Source organism: Manis pentadactyla, chromosome 3, assembly GCF_030020395.1.
Source record: "Manis pentadactyla isolate mManPen7 chromosome 3, mManPen7.hap1, whole genome shotgun sequence".
Taxonomy (NCBI): Eukaryota; Metazoa; Chordata; class Mammalia; order Pholidota; family Manidae; genus Manis; species Manis pentadactyla.
The window spans coordinates 183,933,043-183,952,580 of NC_080021.1; the positions used below are offsets into that span (position 1 = coordinate 183,933,043).

The 19,538-nt window shown below is 38.2% G+C and overlaps 1 protein-coding gene across 2 annotated transcripts in view; it reads right to left on the reverse strand.

Moving 5' to 3' along the window:
- Positions 1-19,334, reverse strand: part of SMU1 (SMU1 DNA replication regulator and spliceosomal factor) — a 43,864-nt gene extending 24,530 nt beyond the window's left edge. Inside the window, exons 1-4 of one of the 2 annotated variants that reach the window (XM_036898080.2) lie at positions 19,214-19,334; positions 16,172-16,382; positions 14,679-14,831; positions 13,531-13,641 (exon numbers count right to left, since the gene is read on the reverse strand). In XM_036898080.2, the coding sequence (XP_036753975.1) occupies positions 13,531-13,641; positions 14,679-14,831; positions 16,172-16,382; positions 19,214-19,239 (501 nt within the window). In that variant the 5' untranslated portion in view covers positions 19,240-19,334. The remainder of the gene's footprint in view (positions 1-13,530; positions 13,642-14,678; positions 14,832-16,171; positions 16,383-19,213) is intronic. The other variant, XM_036898081.2, reaches the window with a different exon arrangement.
- Between the last annotated feature and the right edge of the window lie 204 nt (positions 19,335-19,538).

The window sequence follows — 19,538 nt, forward strand, 5'->3', positions numbered from 1 at the left end:
CTACTATAAAGCCATAGTAATCAAGACAATTTGGTACTGGCACAAGAGCAGAGCCACAGACCAATGGAACAGACTAGAGAATCCAGACATTAACCCAGACATATATGGTCAATTAATATTTGATAAAGGAGCCATGGACATACAATGGCGAAATGACAGTCTCTTCAACAGATGGAGCTGGCAAAACTGGACAGCTACATGTAGGAGAATGAAACTGGACCATTGTCTAACCCCATATACAGAAGTAAACTCAAAATGGATCAAAGACGTGAATGTAAGTCATGAAACCATTAAACTCTTGGAAGAAAACATAGGCAAAAACCTCTTAGACATAAACATGAGTGACCTCTTCTTGAACATATCTCCCCGGGCAAGGAAAACAACAGCAAAAATGAGTAAGTGGGACTATATTAAGCTGAAAAGCTTCTGTACAGCAAAAGACACCATCAATAGAACAAAAAGGATCCCTACAGTATGGGAGAATATATTTGAAAATGACATATCCAATAAAGGCTTGACATCCAGAATATATACAGATGGCCAACAGACACATGAAAAGATGCTCCACATCGCTAATTATCAGAGAAATGCAAATTAAAACTACAATGAGGTATCACCTCACACCAGTAAGGATGGCTGCCATCCAAAAGACAAACAACAACAAATGTTGGCGAGGCTGTGGAGAAAGGGGAACCCTCCTACACTGCTGGTGGGAATGTAAGTTAGTTCAACCATTGTGGAAAGCAGTATGGAGGTACATCAAAATGCTCAAAACAAACTTACCATTTGACCCAGGAATTGCACTCCTAGGAATTTACCCTAAGAATGCAGCAATCAAGTATGAGAAAGATCAGTGCACCCCTATGTTTATCGCAGCACTATTTACAATAGCCAAGAATTGGAAGCAACCTAAATGTCCATCGATAGATGAATGGATAAAGAAGATGTGGTACATATACACAATGGAATACTACTCAGCCATAAGAAAAGGGCAAATCCAACCATTTGCAGCAACGTGGATGCAGGTGGAGGGTATTATGCTCAGTGAAACAAGCCAAGCGGAGAAAAGAGAAATACCAAATGATTTCACTTATCTGTGGAATATAAGAACAAAGGAAAAACTGAAGGAACAAAACAGCAGCAGAATCACAGAACTCAAGAATGGACTAACAGGTACCAAAGGGAAAGGGACTAGAAAGGATGGGTGGGTAGGGAGGGATAAGGGGGGGGGAGAAGTAGGGGGGTATTAAGATTAGCATGCATGGGGGGGTAGGAGAAAAGGGAGGGCTGTACAACACAGAGAAGGCAAGTAGTGATTCTACAACATTTTGCTAGGCTGATGGACAGTGACTGTAAAGGGGTTTATAGGGGAGACCTGGTATAGGGGATAGCCTAGTAAACATAATATTCGTCATGTTAAGTGTAGATTAGTGATACCAAAAACAAAACAAAACAAAACAAAACAAAAGGGCAGTTCCTGTGTGGTAACCTCCAATGAGTTCTACACAAGGGTATAAAGGGCATATAAAAGTGTAGGCAAAGGGTCTGTTTGTGTTTATACAGAAGATCAAAGCCTAATTGGGCTACCCCGAAAATGAACTAAGATACGATATGAAAGAGAACTTCCAACATCAGCACTCTCTGGAAGACTCATGCCAGAAAATGACCATCAAAAAACCCCAACAAAGATCCACGCACTGCTACAGCTGTAGATGCACTAATCCCACCAGCTCCTGGACTTGCCATGGGAATGAAGGAGATATCTAAGCTGGCCTGTGCATACAGTAAAACAACAAATTTGACTGGATCTATACTGTTGGAACTCAACCAAGAATTAGGAGAAGTGCAAATTGTAGCACTCCAAAATCTTACAACTACAGACTATTTACTGTTAAAAGAACATAAGGGATGTGAACATTCCCCAGGAATGGGTTGTTTTAATTTGTCTGATTTCTCTCAGACTGTTCAAGCTCAGCTGGACAATATCCACCATATCATAGATAAGTTTTCACAAATGCCTAGGGTGCCTAACTGGTTTTCTTGGTTTCACTGGAGATGGCTGGTAATTACAGATATGCTTTGGTTATGTAACTATACTCCTATTATGTTAATGTGTGTGCACAATTTATGTAGTAGCTTAAAACCTATACATGCTGAAGTTACTCTACAAGAAGATATGTCAAAGAAGTAATCAATCTTCCCATGTTTTCTTCCGCCTGCTACTTCTATAGCTTTTCTTCTTCCTTCCTAATTACAACCCTTAAATAGAATTCGTGCCTCATATCAAATTTACCGAGTATCATAATTCTTCCAAGTGGCAAAGATACCTCAAGACAAATGCTGGGCATAGAAGCTACAGGGCATAAATATGCAAAGAAATAAAAAGCTAACCATTTCAAACAATAAGGCTTCTCTCTCACTTACCAACTCTACATTTCCCTGTATGGCCCCGGAAGATGACTGGTTAGCCAGAAACGGGTAAGATTCCTCAAGGGAGGAACAACCTAAGACAGGCACAGTCACAGCGGGGTCATCAGGTGAGAAATTGGGGATCAACAGAGGTGAGGCTTAGAACCTCACCCCCCCCGTTCTGAGAGAAATCTTCTGCATACGTGGATGTTTTATTGCCCTCGTCTAGCTTGGATTAACACATAGTCTACAGGCACACACCCGATCATCTACATTTGCTCTCTTACAACACTAAACTATGTTTTCTACCTTTATCTTGTATCTACCTACCACTTCAGCATTTTATTAAAAATAATAATAATAAAGAGAGAAATGTGGTATCCACATATAAATCAAGTATAAAAACCAAATGAGTATTCATATTTGAACTGACTGTTTATAGTTCATAATGCATGAGCAAAACCAAAAGTTCATGTGATGACTGCCCTTGTACTGTTCACTATGTAACTTATTCATTATGTAAGAATTTGTTCTCCATGTAAGAACTTGTTTGTTATGCCTCAGAAGATTGGAGACTGATGAAAATTAGGCTTGGGGTGGATGAATGATTGTGCATTGAGCATTGACTCCCCTATACAGAATTTTATTGTTGTTAACAACCATTTGATCAATAAATATGAGAGATGCCCTCACAAAAATAAAAATAAAAAATAAAAAAAAATTTTAAAAAAAACGTTAAAGAATCCACTCCAAAACTACTAGATCTAATATCTGAATTCAGCAAAGTTGCAGTATATAAAATTAATACACAGAAATCTGTGGCTTTCCTATACACTAAGAATAAACTAGCAGAAAGAGAAATCAGGAAAACAATTCCATTCACAGTTGCAACAAAAAGAACAAAATACCTAGGAATTAACCTAACCAAGGAAGTGAAAGACCTATATCCTGAAAACTAGAAGACACACATGAGAGAAATTAAAGACAATACCAACAAATGGAAACACATCCCGTGCTCATGGATAGAAAGAATTAATATTGTCAAAATGGCCATCCTGTCTAAAGCAATCTATAGATTTAACACAATTCCTATCAAAATAACAATAGTTCTTCAGTGAACTAGAGCAAATAGTTCTAAAACTCATACGAACCACAAAAGACCATGAATAGCAAAAGAACTCCTGAGAGGAAAGAATAAAGCTGGGGGGATAAGCTCCCCAATTTCAAGATCTACTACGAAGCCACAGTAAGCAAGACAATTTGGTACTGGCACAAGAACAGACCCATAGACCAAAGGAATAAACTAGAGAGCCCTGATATAAACCCAACCATATATGGTCAATTAATATACGATAAAGGAGCCATGCACAGACAATGGGGAAATGACAGCCTCTTCAACAGCTGGTGTTGGCAAAACTGGACAGCTAAATGTAAGAGAATGAAACTGGATTATTGTTTAACCCCACACACAAAAGTAACGTAGAAATGGATCAAATACCTGAGTGTAAGTCATGAAACCATAAAACTTTTAGAAGAGAACGTAGGCAAAAATCTGCTGAATATAAGTATGAGCAACTTCTTTCTGAACACATCTCCTCGAGCAAGGGAAACAAAAGCAAAAATGAACTCATGAGACTACATCAAACTAAAAAGTTTCTGTACAGCAAAGGACACCATCAATAGAACAAAAAGGCATCCTACAGTATGCGAGAATGTATTTGTAAATGACATATCCGACAAAGGGTTAACATCCAAAATATATAAAGAACTTACATGCCTCAGCACCAAAAAAGCAAATAACCCAATTAACAAATGGGCAGAGGATATGAAGAGACAGTTCTCCAAAGAAGAAATTCAGATGGCCAGTGGACACATGAAAAGATGCTCCACATCACTAATCATCAGGGAAATGCAAATTAAAACCACAATGAGATATCACCTAACACCAGTAAAGCTGGCCAACATCGAAAAGACTAAGAACAACAAATGCTGGCAAGGATGTGGCGAAAGGGGAACCCTCCTACATCGCTGGTGGGAATGTAAGCTAGTTCAACCATTGTGGAAAGCAATATGGAGGTTCCTCAAAACCTCAAAATAGAAATACCATTTGACCCGGGAATCCTACTCCTTGGATTTTGCCAAAAGAATCCAACTTCTCCTATGTTTATCACAGCACTTTTTACAATAGCCGAGATATGGAAGCAACCTAAGTGTCCATCAGTAGATGAATGGATAAAGAAGATGTGGTTCACATACACAATGGAATACTATTCAGCCATAAGAAACAAACAAATCCTACCATTTGCAACAACATGGATGGAGCTGGAGGACATTATGATAAGTGAAATAAGCCAGGTGGAGAAAGGAAAGTACCAAATGATTTCCCTCACTTGTGGAGTATAACAACGAAGGAAAACTGAAGGAAAAAATGGCAGCAGACTCAGAGACTCCAAGAAGGGACTAGTGGTAGTTACCAAAGGGGAGGGTGGGTGGGGAGGGAGGGAGAAGGGGATTGAGGGTTATTATGTTTAGTACACATGGTGTGAGGGATCACGGGGAAAACAGTGTAGCAGAGAGAAGGCAAGTAGTGATTCTGTGGCATCTTACTACACTGATGGACAGTGACTGCATAGGGGTATGGGTGGGGACTTGATAATATGGGTAAATGTAGCAACCACATTGTTTTTTCATGTGAAACCTTCATAAGAGTGTATATCAATAATACCTCAATAAAAAATTAAAAATTAAAAATTAAAAATTAAAGCCATAAGCATACTAATGGAGCTACAGAAAAATACTCAAGAGCTAATTCAGGAGGGAGACAGACACCTTGAAAAACGAAGTAACTGAAATGAAACATACAATAGAGGGATTTAAAAGCAGATTAGATGAGGTAGAAGCGACAGGAAATGGAATAGAAATTGGAGAACAGGAATACAAAGAAGCTGAGGCACAGAGAGAAAAAAACATGTCTAGGAATGAAAGAATATTAAGAGAACTGTGTGACCAATACAAACAGAACAATATTCACATTACAGGGGTACCAGAAGAGAGAGAAAAAGGGATAGAAAGTGTCTTTGAAGAAATAATTGCTGAAAACTTCCCCAGTTGGAGAAGGAAATAGTCTCTCAGGCCATGGAAGTCCACAGATCTCCCAACACAAGGAACCCAAGGAACACAACACCAAGACATACAATAATGAAAATGGCAAAGATCAAGGACAAGGATAGAGCATTAAAAGCAGCCAGAGAGAGAAAAAAGATCACCAACAAAGGAAACCCACCAGGCTACTATCAGACTTCGCAGCATAAACAATACAAGTCAGAAGGGAGTGGCATGATAGAGTCAATGCAATGAAACAGAAGGGCCTCAAACCAAGAATACTCTATCTGGTAAGATTATCATTCAAAATTAAACAATTTCCAGATAAGCAAAAGTTGAGGGAATTTACCTCCCACAATCTGTCTCTACAGTGGGTTTCGGAGGGACTCTTATAGACAGAAGTGCACCTAAGGCTAAATAGCTGTCACCACAGAAAATAAAACCACAGCAAAGGAAGTAGACCAATTAATTACTAAGCAAATGCAAAATTAAATCAATTCACAAAGGCAGTCAAGGGATAGACAAAGGGCACAGAATATGACACCTAACATATAAAGAGTGCAGGAGGAACAAAAAGAACGGAGAAAAAAATAAGAATCTTCACGTTGTGTCTATAATAGCGTAATAAGCAACATAAGTTAGACTGTTGGATAGTAAAGAAACTGCCCTTGAACCTTTGGTAACCACAAATCCAAAGCCTGCAATGGCAATAACTACATATCTATTTATAATCACCCTAAATGTAAATGGACTGAATGCACCAATCAAAAGACATAGAGTCACTGAATGGATAAAAAAACAAGACCCGTCTATATGCTGCCTAAAAGAGACTCACTTCAAACCCAAAGACATACACAGACTAAAAGTAAAGAGATGGAAAAAGATATTTCATGCAACTAAAATGGAGAGAAAAAGCAGGAGTTGCAGTACTTGTATCAGATAAAATATACTTCAAAACAAGGAAAGTAACAAGAGACAAAGAAGAAGAACATTACATAATGATAAAGGGGTCAGTACAACAAGAGGATATAACATTATTAAAAATCTATGCACCCAACAAAGAAGCACCTACATATGTGAAACAAATACTAACAGAATTAAACGGGGAAATAGAATGCACTGTGTTCATTTTAGGAGACTTCAACACACCACTCACTCCAAAGGACAGATCAACCAGACAGAAAATAAGTAAGGAGATAGAGGCACTGAACAACACATTAGAACAGATGGACCTAACCGACATCTACAGAATTTACACACAAAAGCAGCAGGATACACATTCTTCTCAAGTGCACATGGAACATTTTCCAGAATAGACCACATACTAGGCCACAAAAAGAACCTTAGTAAATTCAAAAAGATAGATATTGTACCAACCAACTTCTCAGATCACAGAGGTATAAAACTAGAAATAAATTGTACAAAGAAAACAAAAAGGCTCACAAACACATAAAGGCTTAACAACATGCTCCTAAATATTCAATGGATCAATGACCAAATTAAAACAGATCAAGAAATATATGGAGACAAATGAAAATAACAGCACAATGCCACAACTTCTGTGGGATGCAGCAAAGGCAGTTCTAAGAGGAAAGTATATAGCAATCCAGGCCTATTTAAAGAAGGAAGAACAATCCCGAATGAACTCTCTAAATTCACAATTATTAAAACTGGAAAAAGAAGAACAAATGAGGCCCAAAGTCAGTAGAAGGAGAGATATAATGAGGATCAGAGAAGAAATAAATAAAATCAAGAAGAATAAAACAACGGAAAGAATAAATGAAACCAAGAGCTGGTTCTTTAAGAAAATTAACAAAATAGATAAACCCCTAGCCAGACTTATCAAGTAAAAAAGAGAATCTACACACAAACAGAATCAGAAATGAGAAAGGAAAAATCACTACAGACACCACTGAAATACAAATTATTAGAGAATACTATGAAAAATACATGACAACAAGTTGGATAATTTAGAAGAAATGGACAGCTTTGTAAAAAATACAACTTTCCATGAATGACCCAGGAAGAAATAGAAAATTGAACAGACCAATTACAAGCAATGAAATTGAATTGGTAATCAAAAAAACTACCCAAGAACAAAACTCCCAGACAAGATAACTTCACTGCTGAATTTTATCAGAAATTTAGAGAAGACCTAATACCCATCCTCCTTAAAGTTTTCCAAAAAGTAGAAAAGGAGGGAATACTTCCAAACTAATTCTATGAAGCCAGCATCACTCTAATACCAAAACCAAGCAAAGACACCACAAAAAATGAAAATTACAGACTAATATCCCTGATGAACATAGATGCAAAAATACACAACAAAACAATAGCAAACCGAATTCAAAAATACATCAAAAAGATCATCCATCATGATCGAGTGGGATTTATTCCAGGGATACAAGGATGGTACAATATTTGAATATCTGTCAACATCATCCACTACATCAACAAAAAGAAAGACAAAAATCACACATCATCTCCACGAACGCTGAAAAAGCATTTGACCAAATTCAACACTCATTCATGATAAATACTCAACAAATTGGGTATAGACGACAAGTACCTCAACATAATAAAGTCCATATACAACAAACCCACAGCCAACATCATACTTAACAGTGAAAAGCTGAAAGCTTTTCCTCTAAGATCAGGAACAAGACAAGGATGCCCACTCTCCCCACTTTTACTCAACACAGTACCTAGCCATGGCAATCAGACAACACAAAGAAATGAAAGGCATCCAGACTGGTAAGGAAGAAGTCAAACTGTCACTGTTTGCAGATGACATGATACTGTACATAGAAAACCCTAAAGAATCCACCCCAAAATTACTAGAACTAATAACTGAATTCAGAAAGTTGCAGGATACAAAATTAATACACAGAAATCTGTTGCATCCCTATATACTAATGATGAACAAGCAGAAAGAGAAATCAAGAAAACAATTCCATTCACAACTGCATCAAAAAGAATAAAATACCTAGGAATAAACCTAACCAAGGAAGTGAAAGACCTATATCCTGAAAACTACAAGATACTTATGAGAGAAATTAAAGAAGGTACTAAGAAATGGAAATACATCCTGTGCTTATGGATAGTAAGAATTAATATTGTCAAAATGGCCACCCTACCTAAAGCAATCTACTGATTCAATGCAATCACTATCAAAATACGAAGGACATTCTTCAAAAAACTAAAGAAATAGTTCTAAAATTCATATGGAACCACAAAAGACCCTGAATAGCCACAGTAAGTTCTGAGAAGGAAGAATAAAGCTGGGGGATTATGCTCCCCAACTTCAAGCTCTACTACAAAGCCACAGTTATCAAGAGTATTTGGTACTGGCACAAAAACAGACCCATAGATTAATGGAACAGAATAGAGAGTTCAGATATAAACCCAACCATATATGGTCAATTAATATATGATAAAGGAGCCATGGATGTATAATGGGGAAATAACAGCCTCTTCAAGAACAGATGTTGGCAAAACCGGACAGCTTAATGTAAGAGAATGAAACTGGATTATTGTCTAACTCCATACACAAAAGTAAACTAGAAATGTTTAAAAGACCTGAATGTAAGTCACGAAACCATAAAACTCATAGAAGAAAACATAGGCAAAAATCTCTTGACTACCAACATGAGCAACTTTTTCCTGAACACATCTCCTCAGGCAAGGGAAACAAAAGCAAAAATGAACAAATGGGACTAAATCAAACTCAAAAGCTTCTGTACAGGAAAGGACACCATCAGTAGAACAAAAAGACATCCTACATTATGGGAGAATATATTCGTAAATGACATATCCAATAAGGGGTTAACATCCAAAATATATAAAAAGCTAACACACCTCACACCCAAAAGGCAAACAACCCCATCAAAATATGGGTAGAGGATCTGAAGAGACACTTCCCCAAAGAAGAAATTCAGATGGCCAACAGGCACATAAAAAGATGCTCCACATTGCTAGTCATCAGAGAAATGCAAATTAAAACCACGAGATATCACCTCACACCAGTTAGGATGGCCAACATCCAAGAGACAAGGAATGATAAATGCTGGCAGGGATGCGGAGAAAGGGGAACCCTCCTACACTGTTGAGGGGACTGTAAATTAATTCAACCATTGTGGAAAGCAATATGGAAGTTCCTCAAGAAACTACAAATAGAAATACCATTTGACCCAGGAATTCCACTCCTAGGAATTTACCCAAAGGAAACAAGATCACAGATTCAAAAAGACACATGCACCCGTATATTTATCACAGCACTATTTACAATAGCCAAGATATGGAAGCAACCTAAGTGTCCATCAGTAGATGAATGGATAAAGATGTGGTACAAATACACAATGGAATATTATTCAGCCATAAGAAGAAAACAAATCTTACCATTTGCAACAACATGGATGGGTATTATGTTCAGTGAAATAAGCCAGGGGATAAAGACAAATACCAAATGATTTCACTCACCTGAGGAGTATAAGAACAAAGCAAAAACTGAAGGAACAAAACAACAGCAGATTCACAGAACCCAAGTATGGACTAGCGGTTACCAAAAGGAAAGGGGTTCTGGAGGGCTGGCGGGAAGGGAGGGATAAGGTGATTAAGGGGTATTATGATTAGCACACATAATATAGGGCAGCACAGGGAAAGCAGTATAGCCCAGGAAGACAAGTAGTGACTCTATAGCATCTTACTATGATGATGGACAGTGACTGTTACGGGGTTTGTGGTAGGGACTTGATAATAGAGGGTAATGTAGTAACCACAATGTTGCTCATGTGAAACCTGAGCATAAGATTGTAAATCAACCTTAATAAAAAACATAAAGTTTTTTATTCTCAAGTATCCAACACCATACACTGAATAAATCTTACCTGTTCCTAGATTTTGTGACCTTCCCATTATCATGTACTAAAATTCTTAAAAATAATCAGACCAATCTCTTACACTTTTGTTGCACTGGTTGCAACAGGTATTCAATGAGCCTTCACTAACTGCTTCAATATTTCTAGGGTTCATATGCTCTCAACATTCTTTTTTTTTTTTTCAAAATTTCTTTGATGAATATATTTTCAACTTAATTTTTCCAGATGACCACTAGAATTATTCTGTGAAATAGTTCTAGTCCTATTGTGATCTTTATTATAATTGCCTTAAGCCTAAGAACTGATAGCAATGCCCAGTCTTAATCCAGGAAAATCAGTATTTCTCCATTTACTCAAATCTTTTATTTCTTAAGTTTTGAAGGGTTTTTGCCTTTTTTAAAATGGAAATTATCTATTTCCCACAAAAGCTAGTGCTAGAATTTTTACACTGCATATTATTGCTACAAATGAGCTATTTTTCACTGTATTTTCTGGCTGTTGCTGATATATGGGAATGCAATAAACTTTTGTATATTTTATATCTAGAAATGTTATCAAATTTTTTAATTATCTCTACAATTATTATAGTTGAACTATTCAATATTTCTAAATGCTACTGTGTTTCTTTCTTTCCAAAACTCATGTTACTTATTTTTCCTGTTTGATGCAAAGACCAGAGAACTTGTACCTCCTCAGGACCTCTCTCCAATCAGTATATACCCTAGGCTGGCTCTTTACCCTCAGTCTGTAATACTTTGAAATCTCTCCCATTTACAAAAGAAAAAAAAAATCCTCTCTCACTCTCTGTTCTTTAGTTACCATTACCCACTCCCCTTTCCCTCACCATCTTCTACCTTTAACAACCAAGTGTCATGAGTTATCTACACTGTCTTCACTTCTCAGTTAAATCACTCCCAGCTTGCTGCAACATACCTTCTGTCCCCACTTTTCCAATGGAAATGCCTCTCAGCTATCCCAATGGCCAAATCCAGACTGACTTTTTTTTTTTTGAGAGGGCATCTCTCATATTTATTGATCATATGGTTGTTAACAATAAAATTCTGTATAGGGGACTCAATGCACAATCATTAATCAACCCCAAGCCTAATTCTCAACAGTCTCCAATCTTCTGAAGCATAACGAACAAGTTTTTACATGGTGAACAAGTTCTTACATAGTGAATAAGTTCTTCCATGGTGAACAGTGCAAGGGCAGTCATCACAGAAACTTTCGGTTTTGATCACGCATCATGAACTATAAACAATCAGGTCAATTATGATTATTTGTTTTATTTTTATACTTGATTTATATGTGAATCCCACATTTCTCCCTTATTATTATTATTATTTTTAATAAAATGCTGAAGTGGTAGGTAGATGCAAGATAAAGGTAGAAAACATAGTTTAGTGCTGTAAGAGGGCAAATGTAGATGATCAGGTGTGTGCCTATAGACTAAGTATTAATCCAAGCTAGACAAGGGCAACAAAACATCCACGGATGCAGAAGATTTCTCTCAAAACAGGGGGTGTGAGGTTCTAAGCCTCACCTCTGTTGATCCCCAATTTCTCACCTGATGGCCCCCCTGCGGCTGTGCCTGTCTTAGGTTGTTCCTCCCTTGAGGAATCTTACCCATCTCTGGCTAGCCAGACTGACTCTTTTTTGATAAACTTCCTCACATTCTCTGTTGCTCTCAACCCTGAAGACTTGTCTTCTTAAACTCTCTCAGCTTTTCTACCCCTTTTCTCTTGGCTTCCCTTTGTATCTCTCTGGCTTTTCCTTTCTCTGTTCACCCTGTTGACTTTAAGGATTGCCTATGGCTTCCTTCTCAAGTTTTTACTTTTCTTACTCTACATACTTTCCCTGGGTAATCATACTTACATGTATGGCTTTAACCACTGCTGCAATTTCCCAATCTGTAGCTCTAGCCAAAACTTCAAGGCTGAGGTTCAGATTCACAAATCCTAGTACCTATACTGGATATCTCCACTGTATGTCCCAAAGGAACTTCAAAATTCGTACATCCAAAACTAATCATCTATCCCACCCAGTCTCTACCTCCATCCCAACAAATCTACTCCTCTTCTTGTTTTCTTTTTCTTTTTCCTCCCCCCTCTTCTTCTTGGATTCTTTACCAAGTCATCAAGAAACCTAAATGAGCAACCAGAGCCAAAGATTCACTCACTCCTCACATCTAACCAATTAAATATAGAGAAACAAAATGAGTTATTTCCACTCTCTCTAGAAACTCCAGTAAAGTAACAATAACAAGAAATTAAAAAGTACATACCCAAAAGACAAAGAATATTGAAGAAGATAACAACAGAAAATAAATGTTAGTTGAGTTCAGAAGTTTAAAGTGAATGGACCAGTCACAACCAAGAAGAACAGAGAAAAGTGAAACCTAATTATACAAGGTGGGAATGAGGAAGTCAAAAGAAGCAAGCCAAATTACCTTGCAAATTCCAAAAAGGTTTAGGAATTGGAGAAAGCATCATACACTCCTCAAGGGCAAAGTATGACATAGGCAGTGATAAGATCTGTATCAAAAGCAGTTGGCTCCCAGAGCCTCTCCCAACTCTATGCTTTATAATGACAACACTAGTAAACTATACTACTACTAATTTTTAAAAAAATCACCACCAACAGTTACCATTCACTGAGTTTTAACAAGGTACTAGGTAATAATAGGAAATGCTTTAAGTGCATTATCTCATTTAAGCCTTACTATACTACCACCATTAATAAATGGGATCAGAAAAGTTAGATAATGTGCCCAAGACCACACAGATACAAGTGAGAGAGCTTGGATTCTAAAATAAGGGTAAATATTTGTTCCAGTTTTCCTGGGCAGTGTCCTGGCACAATGATCAACAGTGCCCCCCAAGCTATCACAGATAGAAAGATAAATTCTATGGTCACCCTAATTCTAACTGACTCTAGAGCTTATGCTCTTAACTACTAATCTATACTGACTCTCCTAGGGAAGATTAGACTGGCATGGCACAGCTATTGGTACAAGCAGCTCAACAGGTAGTCCCCCAATCTTAGGATGTCTGATTTTTTTTATCTCATACACATAGCTTCTATATAGAAAACTGTACCAGGGGTTCAAGGTAATTTTAGTTCCATAGACGTTAATTACCTGTCCCAACAATGCCATGAGACGAGATGGAGGCACCACACTGACTTCCCCAGCTAAGGCCTGGGCAATTGCTGCTCTTCTCTTCTCTTTGCTACTTCCATCTGGGTATGCCTGAAAAAGACAGGGGGCAACATCATTTTCAAGAAGCAGCTACAAGATGTAAGTGTGCTTATTTTTTAAAAATAACAAAAATTAAGCAGAAATATTCTAAAAAGGAAATATGAAAAGAAACTACCCAGTAAACAGGGGACTAATTAAATCAATCAGTTCTTAAAACAACTTCCCAATTCTATCCACTTGCATTTTCAAAGTATTACTGGAAGAGAATGGAGGTCAACCAATCCACACTATTATTCCTGAAAAGAGTCCAATTAAACTACATCAAAGCCAGACCTGTTTTTTCAGTTTTTTTAAAAATTTGCATAGCTAAGGATTCTTTTATATGCCTTGGTAATTTCTTCCACTCAAATGATTCCCAGCTCTGAAGTTCTCCGGGACCTCTAACTAAAATCCTACGTTGGTAATCTAAACTCCTTTCCTTCCTCCTCATAGTTTCTCAGTTTACCTTAACTTCCCATAGTCCAGTGCCTATTATATTCTTCTTCCTCCTATTTAGACAAGTAAGAGACTACATGAGAAAGAAGGAAATTATACACATAAAAAAGTTTTATTAAAATTAAAGAATATCCATCACCATGCTCTACCAGTTAGTATAATCAGCTGAGAACAAAAAACATGTTTTCTAAGAACTAAAAGAGCTGGAAGAAAACTGCAAACTGTCAGGGGCAAGCAACACAAATGCACAGTGACTGTACCAGCAGTCAGGTAGCACTTCAGGGCTAGACAGGTATGTGGCCTAGTGTAGAAATAGTACCATAATAAATTTTCTGCTTCTTTACTAATCAACACACAATCTTCTATAATGGGGTATGTGAGGGAAGAAAGACCCTCAAATATTCCAAAAACTGAGTATGACTATTCTCTTTAACATATGCAAACTTTAACCAATATACATCAGCAAAAAAGTATCACTCTCAAAAATTAAATTAAGATCACAAAAAGTATCCAATAAAATGGTAAAAAAAAGAAAGATCACATTAGTGCATGTTTTTAAATTTAACAACTTTTCATTATTACCACAGTCATACCTCACGAGGATCAAAATACGACCTTGCCAACAGGTTCTCCAGATGAATATATCGCTCTGGCTGTGTTTGTTTTAACATGATCATGGGGTCAGTCTGTCTCAAAAGTGACCTGGCAGCCCCCAGTTCACGGAGCTCTATCAATTCCAGAACCACCTAGATAATTGAAAGAAAATGGCTGTTTTAAATCAATCAATCAGTAATATTTCTTTTCAGTACAATTTCTGATCCAGAAATGGCCTGCCAAAGTGATTTCAAATATTAGAAATGCCCCTTTTCACTAGCATTTCACTAGTATACCACTGAAGTAATTACAAGTAATCATTTCAATCTTTCAACTTCCATGCTTCATTTTTCATGCTTCCTTTTTATCTATTAATCTCTTCTCTTAGGCCTCTTGTTCTGAATGTAAATGTTTAAGAAAGAAAAGATGGTAATAACTCCATGCACTCCACAGAAATCTTTCTCTAGTTACCAGAATTTTCTTTGAGGAATTACTGAACTCATATAGATTATTAAAAAAAACCAAAACCAACTATTCCATTTTTACATCAAACAACATTACAGTCTTATTTCCAGGAGCCCACTCTGTTCTGTTAGATAATAACTACTGTGTATGATCTTTGTCCTGGTTTCCTGGCACAGAGATTCTAAAAATCTTGGAATTTCCTCAGTGACAGGAGTATCTTTGTTATTAACATTCACCCAGCATCACACCTGAGTTTGTGCTAAGATGACAGCTCATGATAAGGGCTGGTTAGCAGAAAGCACAACCGTGTGATTAGAGGGCTGAAACTCTGAGCCAGCCTGATGTACAGAGAGTTGGGGAGCTGGAGATTAAACAAAACCCCAGTGGAGCTCCCTGGTTAGTGAGCACTTTAATATACAAGATGAGAGAGACACCCTGATTCCACAGGGAGAGGACAGTGGAAGCTCTGCATTCAGGAACTTCCCAGACCTCACTCTACGTGTTTCATCATCTAGCTGGTCCTTGATACAAGGATCTGTATCCTTGATAATAAAACTGTAATCATAAATATAGTACTTTCCTATTTTGTGAGTCACTCAAGTGAATTATAAATTCTGAGTCATGGGGACCCCCAAATTTGTAGTTTGTTGTTCAGAAGTATGGGTGGCCTGAGACCCCAAAATGAAGTTGGTGTCAGAAGAAAGGGCAATCTTGTATAGAACTGAGCCCTCAACTTGTGGGCTCTGTGCTAACTCTGAGTGGTTAGTGCCAGAATAGAATTGCAGTTCACTAGTTGGGTGTCAGAATAGCTCACTTAATGATCAATTTGAAATAATTTCAATTTGGGAAAATCTTGGTTTTTCCAAGATGAGGTAAAAAAATACAAAGTAGCACTCAAGCCCTGACAGTGTAAGTGTTAATGGCTATTACAGCCTTATAGTGCTTGAAGGAATGCCCACTGCTGCTTTCTAGTCAGAGGGCCCACAGTAAACCTGCTCTTGGGTATCAGCATCACCTCCACTCTTACCTGTTCATAGAGGTCAATGAGGGTTTTGTCTGGCAACTTCAGAGACTGTATGGCCTGTAAAACAGTATCCCAATGGCCACTATTAATGTCAGCCACAAAACTCTCAATGCTATCCACGGTATTCAGAGATACAGTAGTTTCTTCCTGTAAGGTAGCCAACGCCCGATGTAAACTATTCTCCTTCAGGTACTGCATGATAAGGCGGATCACACTGAAAAAAGAAAGCAAGTCATCCAGCTCACAGATCCTCTTTCACCAAAGAGGCCACAAACAACTCTTACCCCAGCTTATTTCTCTTACTCAACCATCCTCCTTTCACTACCTACTTTGTTTCGTTATCACGTAAGTAAAAATTTCCAAAAATCACAGAACCTAAGTTACCAGGGACCTTGGGGATCATCCTGTCCTACCTCCATCTCAGAAATAGGAGTAATGGAGTTTAACAAAGGGGAACTAATTCGCCCTATGTCTCACAGGCAGCTAGAAAGGGAGTTGATACTAAGGTGACTCTTTATTTTCAAGGTTTGAGACCTTTTTATTATGCCAAGTTTCTTATTAATCTATGTAATTATATTGTTGTACACTTTAATGAAATATTTAAACCTAGTCTAGTCATTGATATAAAATAGCGTAAATGCTTGTAGGATGATTTGGTTCATTTTTTAAATAAACCCAAAATTACAGATTGAGATTTTCTTAATAGGGATTTGCTGGACACAAATAAGTAGAGCTACACTGTATGTAAAAGCAAAACAAAGCTGTGTTCTCATCTGCAAAAATAACACCCGTCCACTGCCTTTATGACCAAATTTTCAGGACAGGTCAAACAAAAACATTTATTCAGCTTCCCAAGGAAATAAAGTGAAGTTAAAACTTCAGTGGGTTCAGCTTCCCAAGGAAAAGAGGAGGCAGACAATTTCCAAATACTGAGAGAATAAGCAACATTTTTCAACATATGACAGAAAACTTAAAATTATTTATAGTTAAACATATAAATTTTACACTTAAAACTTCTTGATCTTGGACTTAAGAATGAGGAATCTGGCAAAGATATGTTCATACAGACTGTAAAAGTTCACTGTACAATGCTGTGACACACTGTTTTCCTTCTCTTTCTTTAAAAGTGCATACTTGGCTCACACCGTATTTCTACTGGTAGGGGGTCAGACTGTCCTGGTTGGAATCTCATACTGAAATTTAGTTAATTCTCTCTCCTGAGGAGAAATAATAATCATAGAATAACCAATGTTAATTATGTATTTACTATATACCAGGTACTGTTCTAAGCATTTTAGACATGCTGTCATTTATTCCTCAAAACAACCTTATGAGGTATTATTATGTCCATTTTACAGATGATTTGACCAAGTAACAGAGGTAAGTGGAAAAATGAAAATTCAAACTGACAGTGTGGCTCTTGAGCATAAATTCATGGCAGGAAAGCAAACACCTAAAAACAACTCCTACAGAAGGAAACTGTTTACTGTTACTCATAGTATTCTCAGAGTCCCTTTAAGAGATACCCAGGTTTAGATCCCTGCTATTTTAGCACCTATCTTCCTTGGCACACCTCAATTTGCATACCCAAAATAAGACATTCAATTCCCTGTAAAGATGTTCATGTTTGACATAGCCAAAATCAAATGCATTTCCTTCAAACACAGTGTAATACATAAAGAGCTAAGAACTTTGAAGACAGGCTGTAATTTGAATGAATTCTGTCCCTTACTAACTGTGACCCTGGGCAAGTCAGTTAACATCTTTGTGCCTGTTTCCTCATCTGTTAAGAAAAATATCTAACCCTGCAGGTTTGGTGAAAGGGTTGACTATACTGCCTATAGTGTGACTAGCACAGAAAATACTTAGTAACTACTAGCTATTATTGCTAATAAAAACATGCAGCAGCTCAAGGCTAGGACAATAGTTGGTGTCCAGCTATTACTCAGACCTCAAGGCATGAAACCCTTTCCAAATCCTACCCTGATTTAGTTGTCTTAAATCTCCAACATTCTCTATCACTTTTCTTTGCTTTATTTTTCTCCATAATACTTATCACCATCTGTCAAGTCTCTAATACTTTACTTACTGTTTTTGTCTATTGTTAGTGTTCCCCAATCACAATGCACATTCTATAAGGGCAAAGATTTCCGTGTTTTGTTCAGTACTGTATCCTCAGGGTCTAGTAGAGTATATAGTGGACTTCAATATTTGTTGAATGAATAAACTTCCTTCCCACCTATGGCAGGGCTTCAGGACAAGTCCTATCCCTTACTAACATTCAGGACACAAATATTGTCTGTTCACTTAATTATTAAGTGTGGCAAGGGCAAGGTGGAAGATGGATTCCTAGAGAAATTCACTGAAGACCCTCGGTCACTCAGTCGCCCTCGTCTCCAGACCTATCATTCTTCTGACCCCATCTTCACATTCTGTTTCTCTTTTAGACAGAGCTCACGGTCTAACAAAATTCAGCGCCAGATAAAACCTGGTAAAATAGCCAGTCGTCATTTCAAAGGCAGCAGTCGAGTCTGCTGCCTAACTAGGTACTAGGACATTAAGGAAAAGGAGCCCCTAGGAGCCTACACAGACTAGTAGCATGGGCAACGGCAATACTGGTTTAAGTGCCGGGCAGGGGAAAGCAAAGGGCCATGTAAACACAGGAAATACATCACACCCTTTAAGAAGGGTGGTGAGAGAAGCAAGTTTTAGAGTCCAAGCCCTCTTGTGCAGATAATTAGACTGGTGAATGGGTAATCTGATCAATCACTGGGCGCGCTACGAGTCGAAGATGGCTACAACTCAGGTCTTCAACGTGTAGTCTTCCCCCAGCCCTACAGCACCTCCCACGGGGCTTTGGCTTCTCCTCCGCTACTTTCTTGTGAGCCCGTCTCGAGGTAGCCAGACCCAAGAAATTTCTTTGTGGGCAAGGAAATGCCCCTCCACTCCCTAGCCTCTCGGATGCCTTCCCCGAGCACCTTCCAGCCCACATCCTTCACTTCCCGCCCCCGCCACTTCGCCAGCATCCGCCACCGCAGGACTCACTCCGAGGACTCTATTTCAATCGACATGGTACTTTCTTCCCAGGGACAGGCGCCACTCCACTCTACGGCCCCGTCGCGCAACACACCAACGACACCTCCGGCGGCCGCTTACGACACTTCCGCTCGACGTACGGCGCCCTCTCGGTGCAGGACCGAGGGGCGTGGAGTACGTGGGAGGGCGAGGGCTTGCGGAGCTGTCTGAAGTAGGTGTTCTAACGCCTGCTGCAGAGAAGAGGTCTCCATTTCTCCCTGGAGGTCGACTTATGGCTAGAAGCACTGTTCGAAAATTTTGCTTTCATTTGGTACAAGTAGTTGATTATATTTGA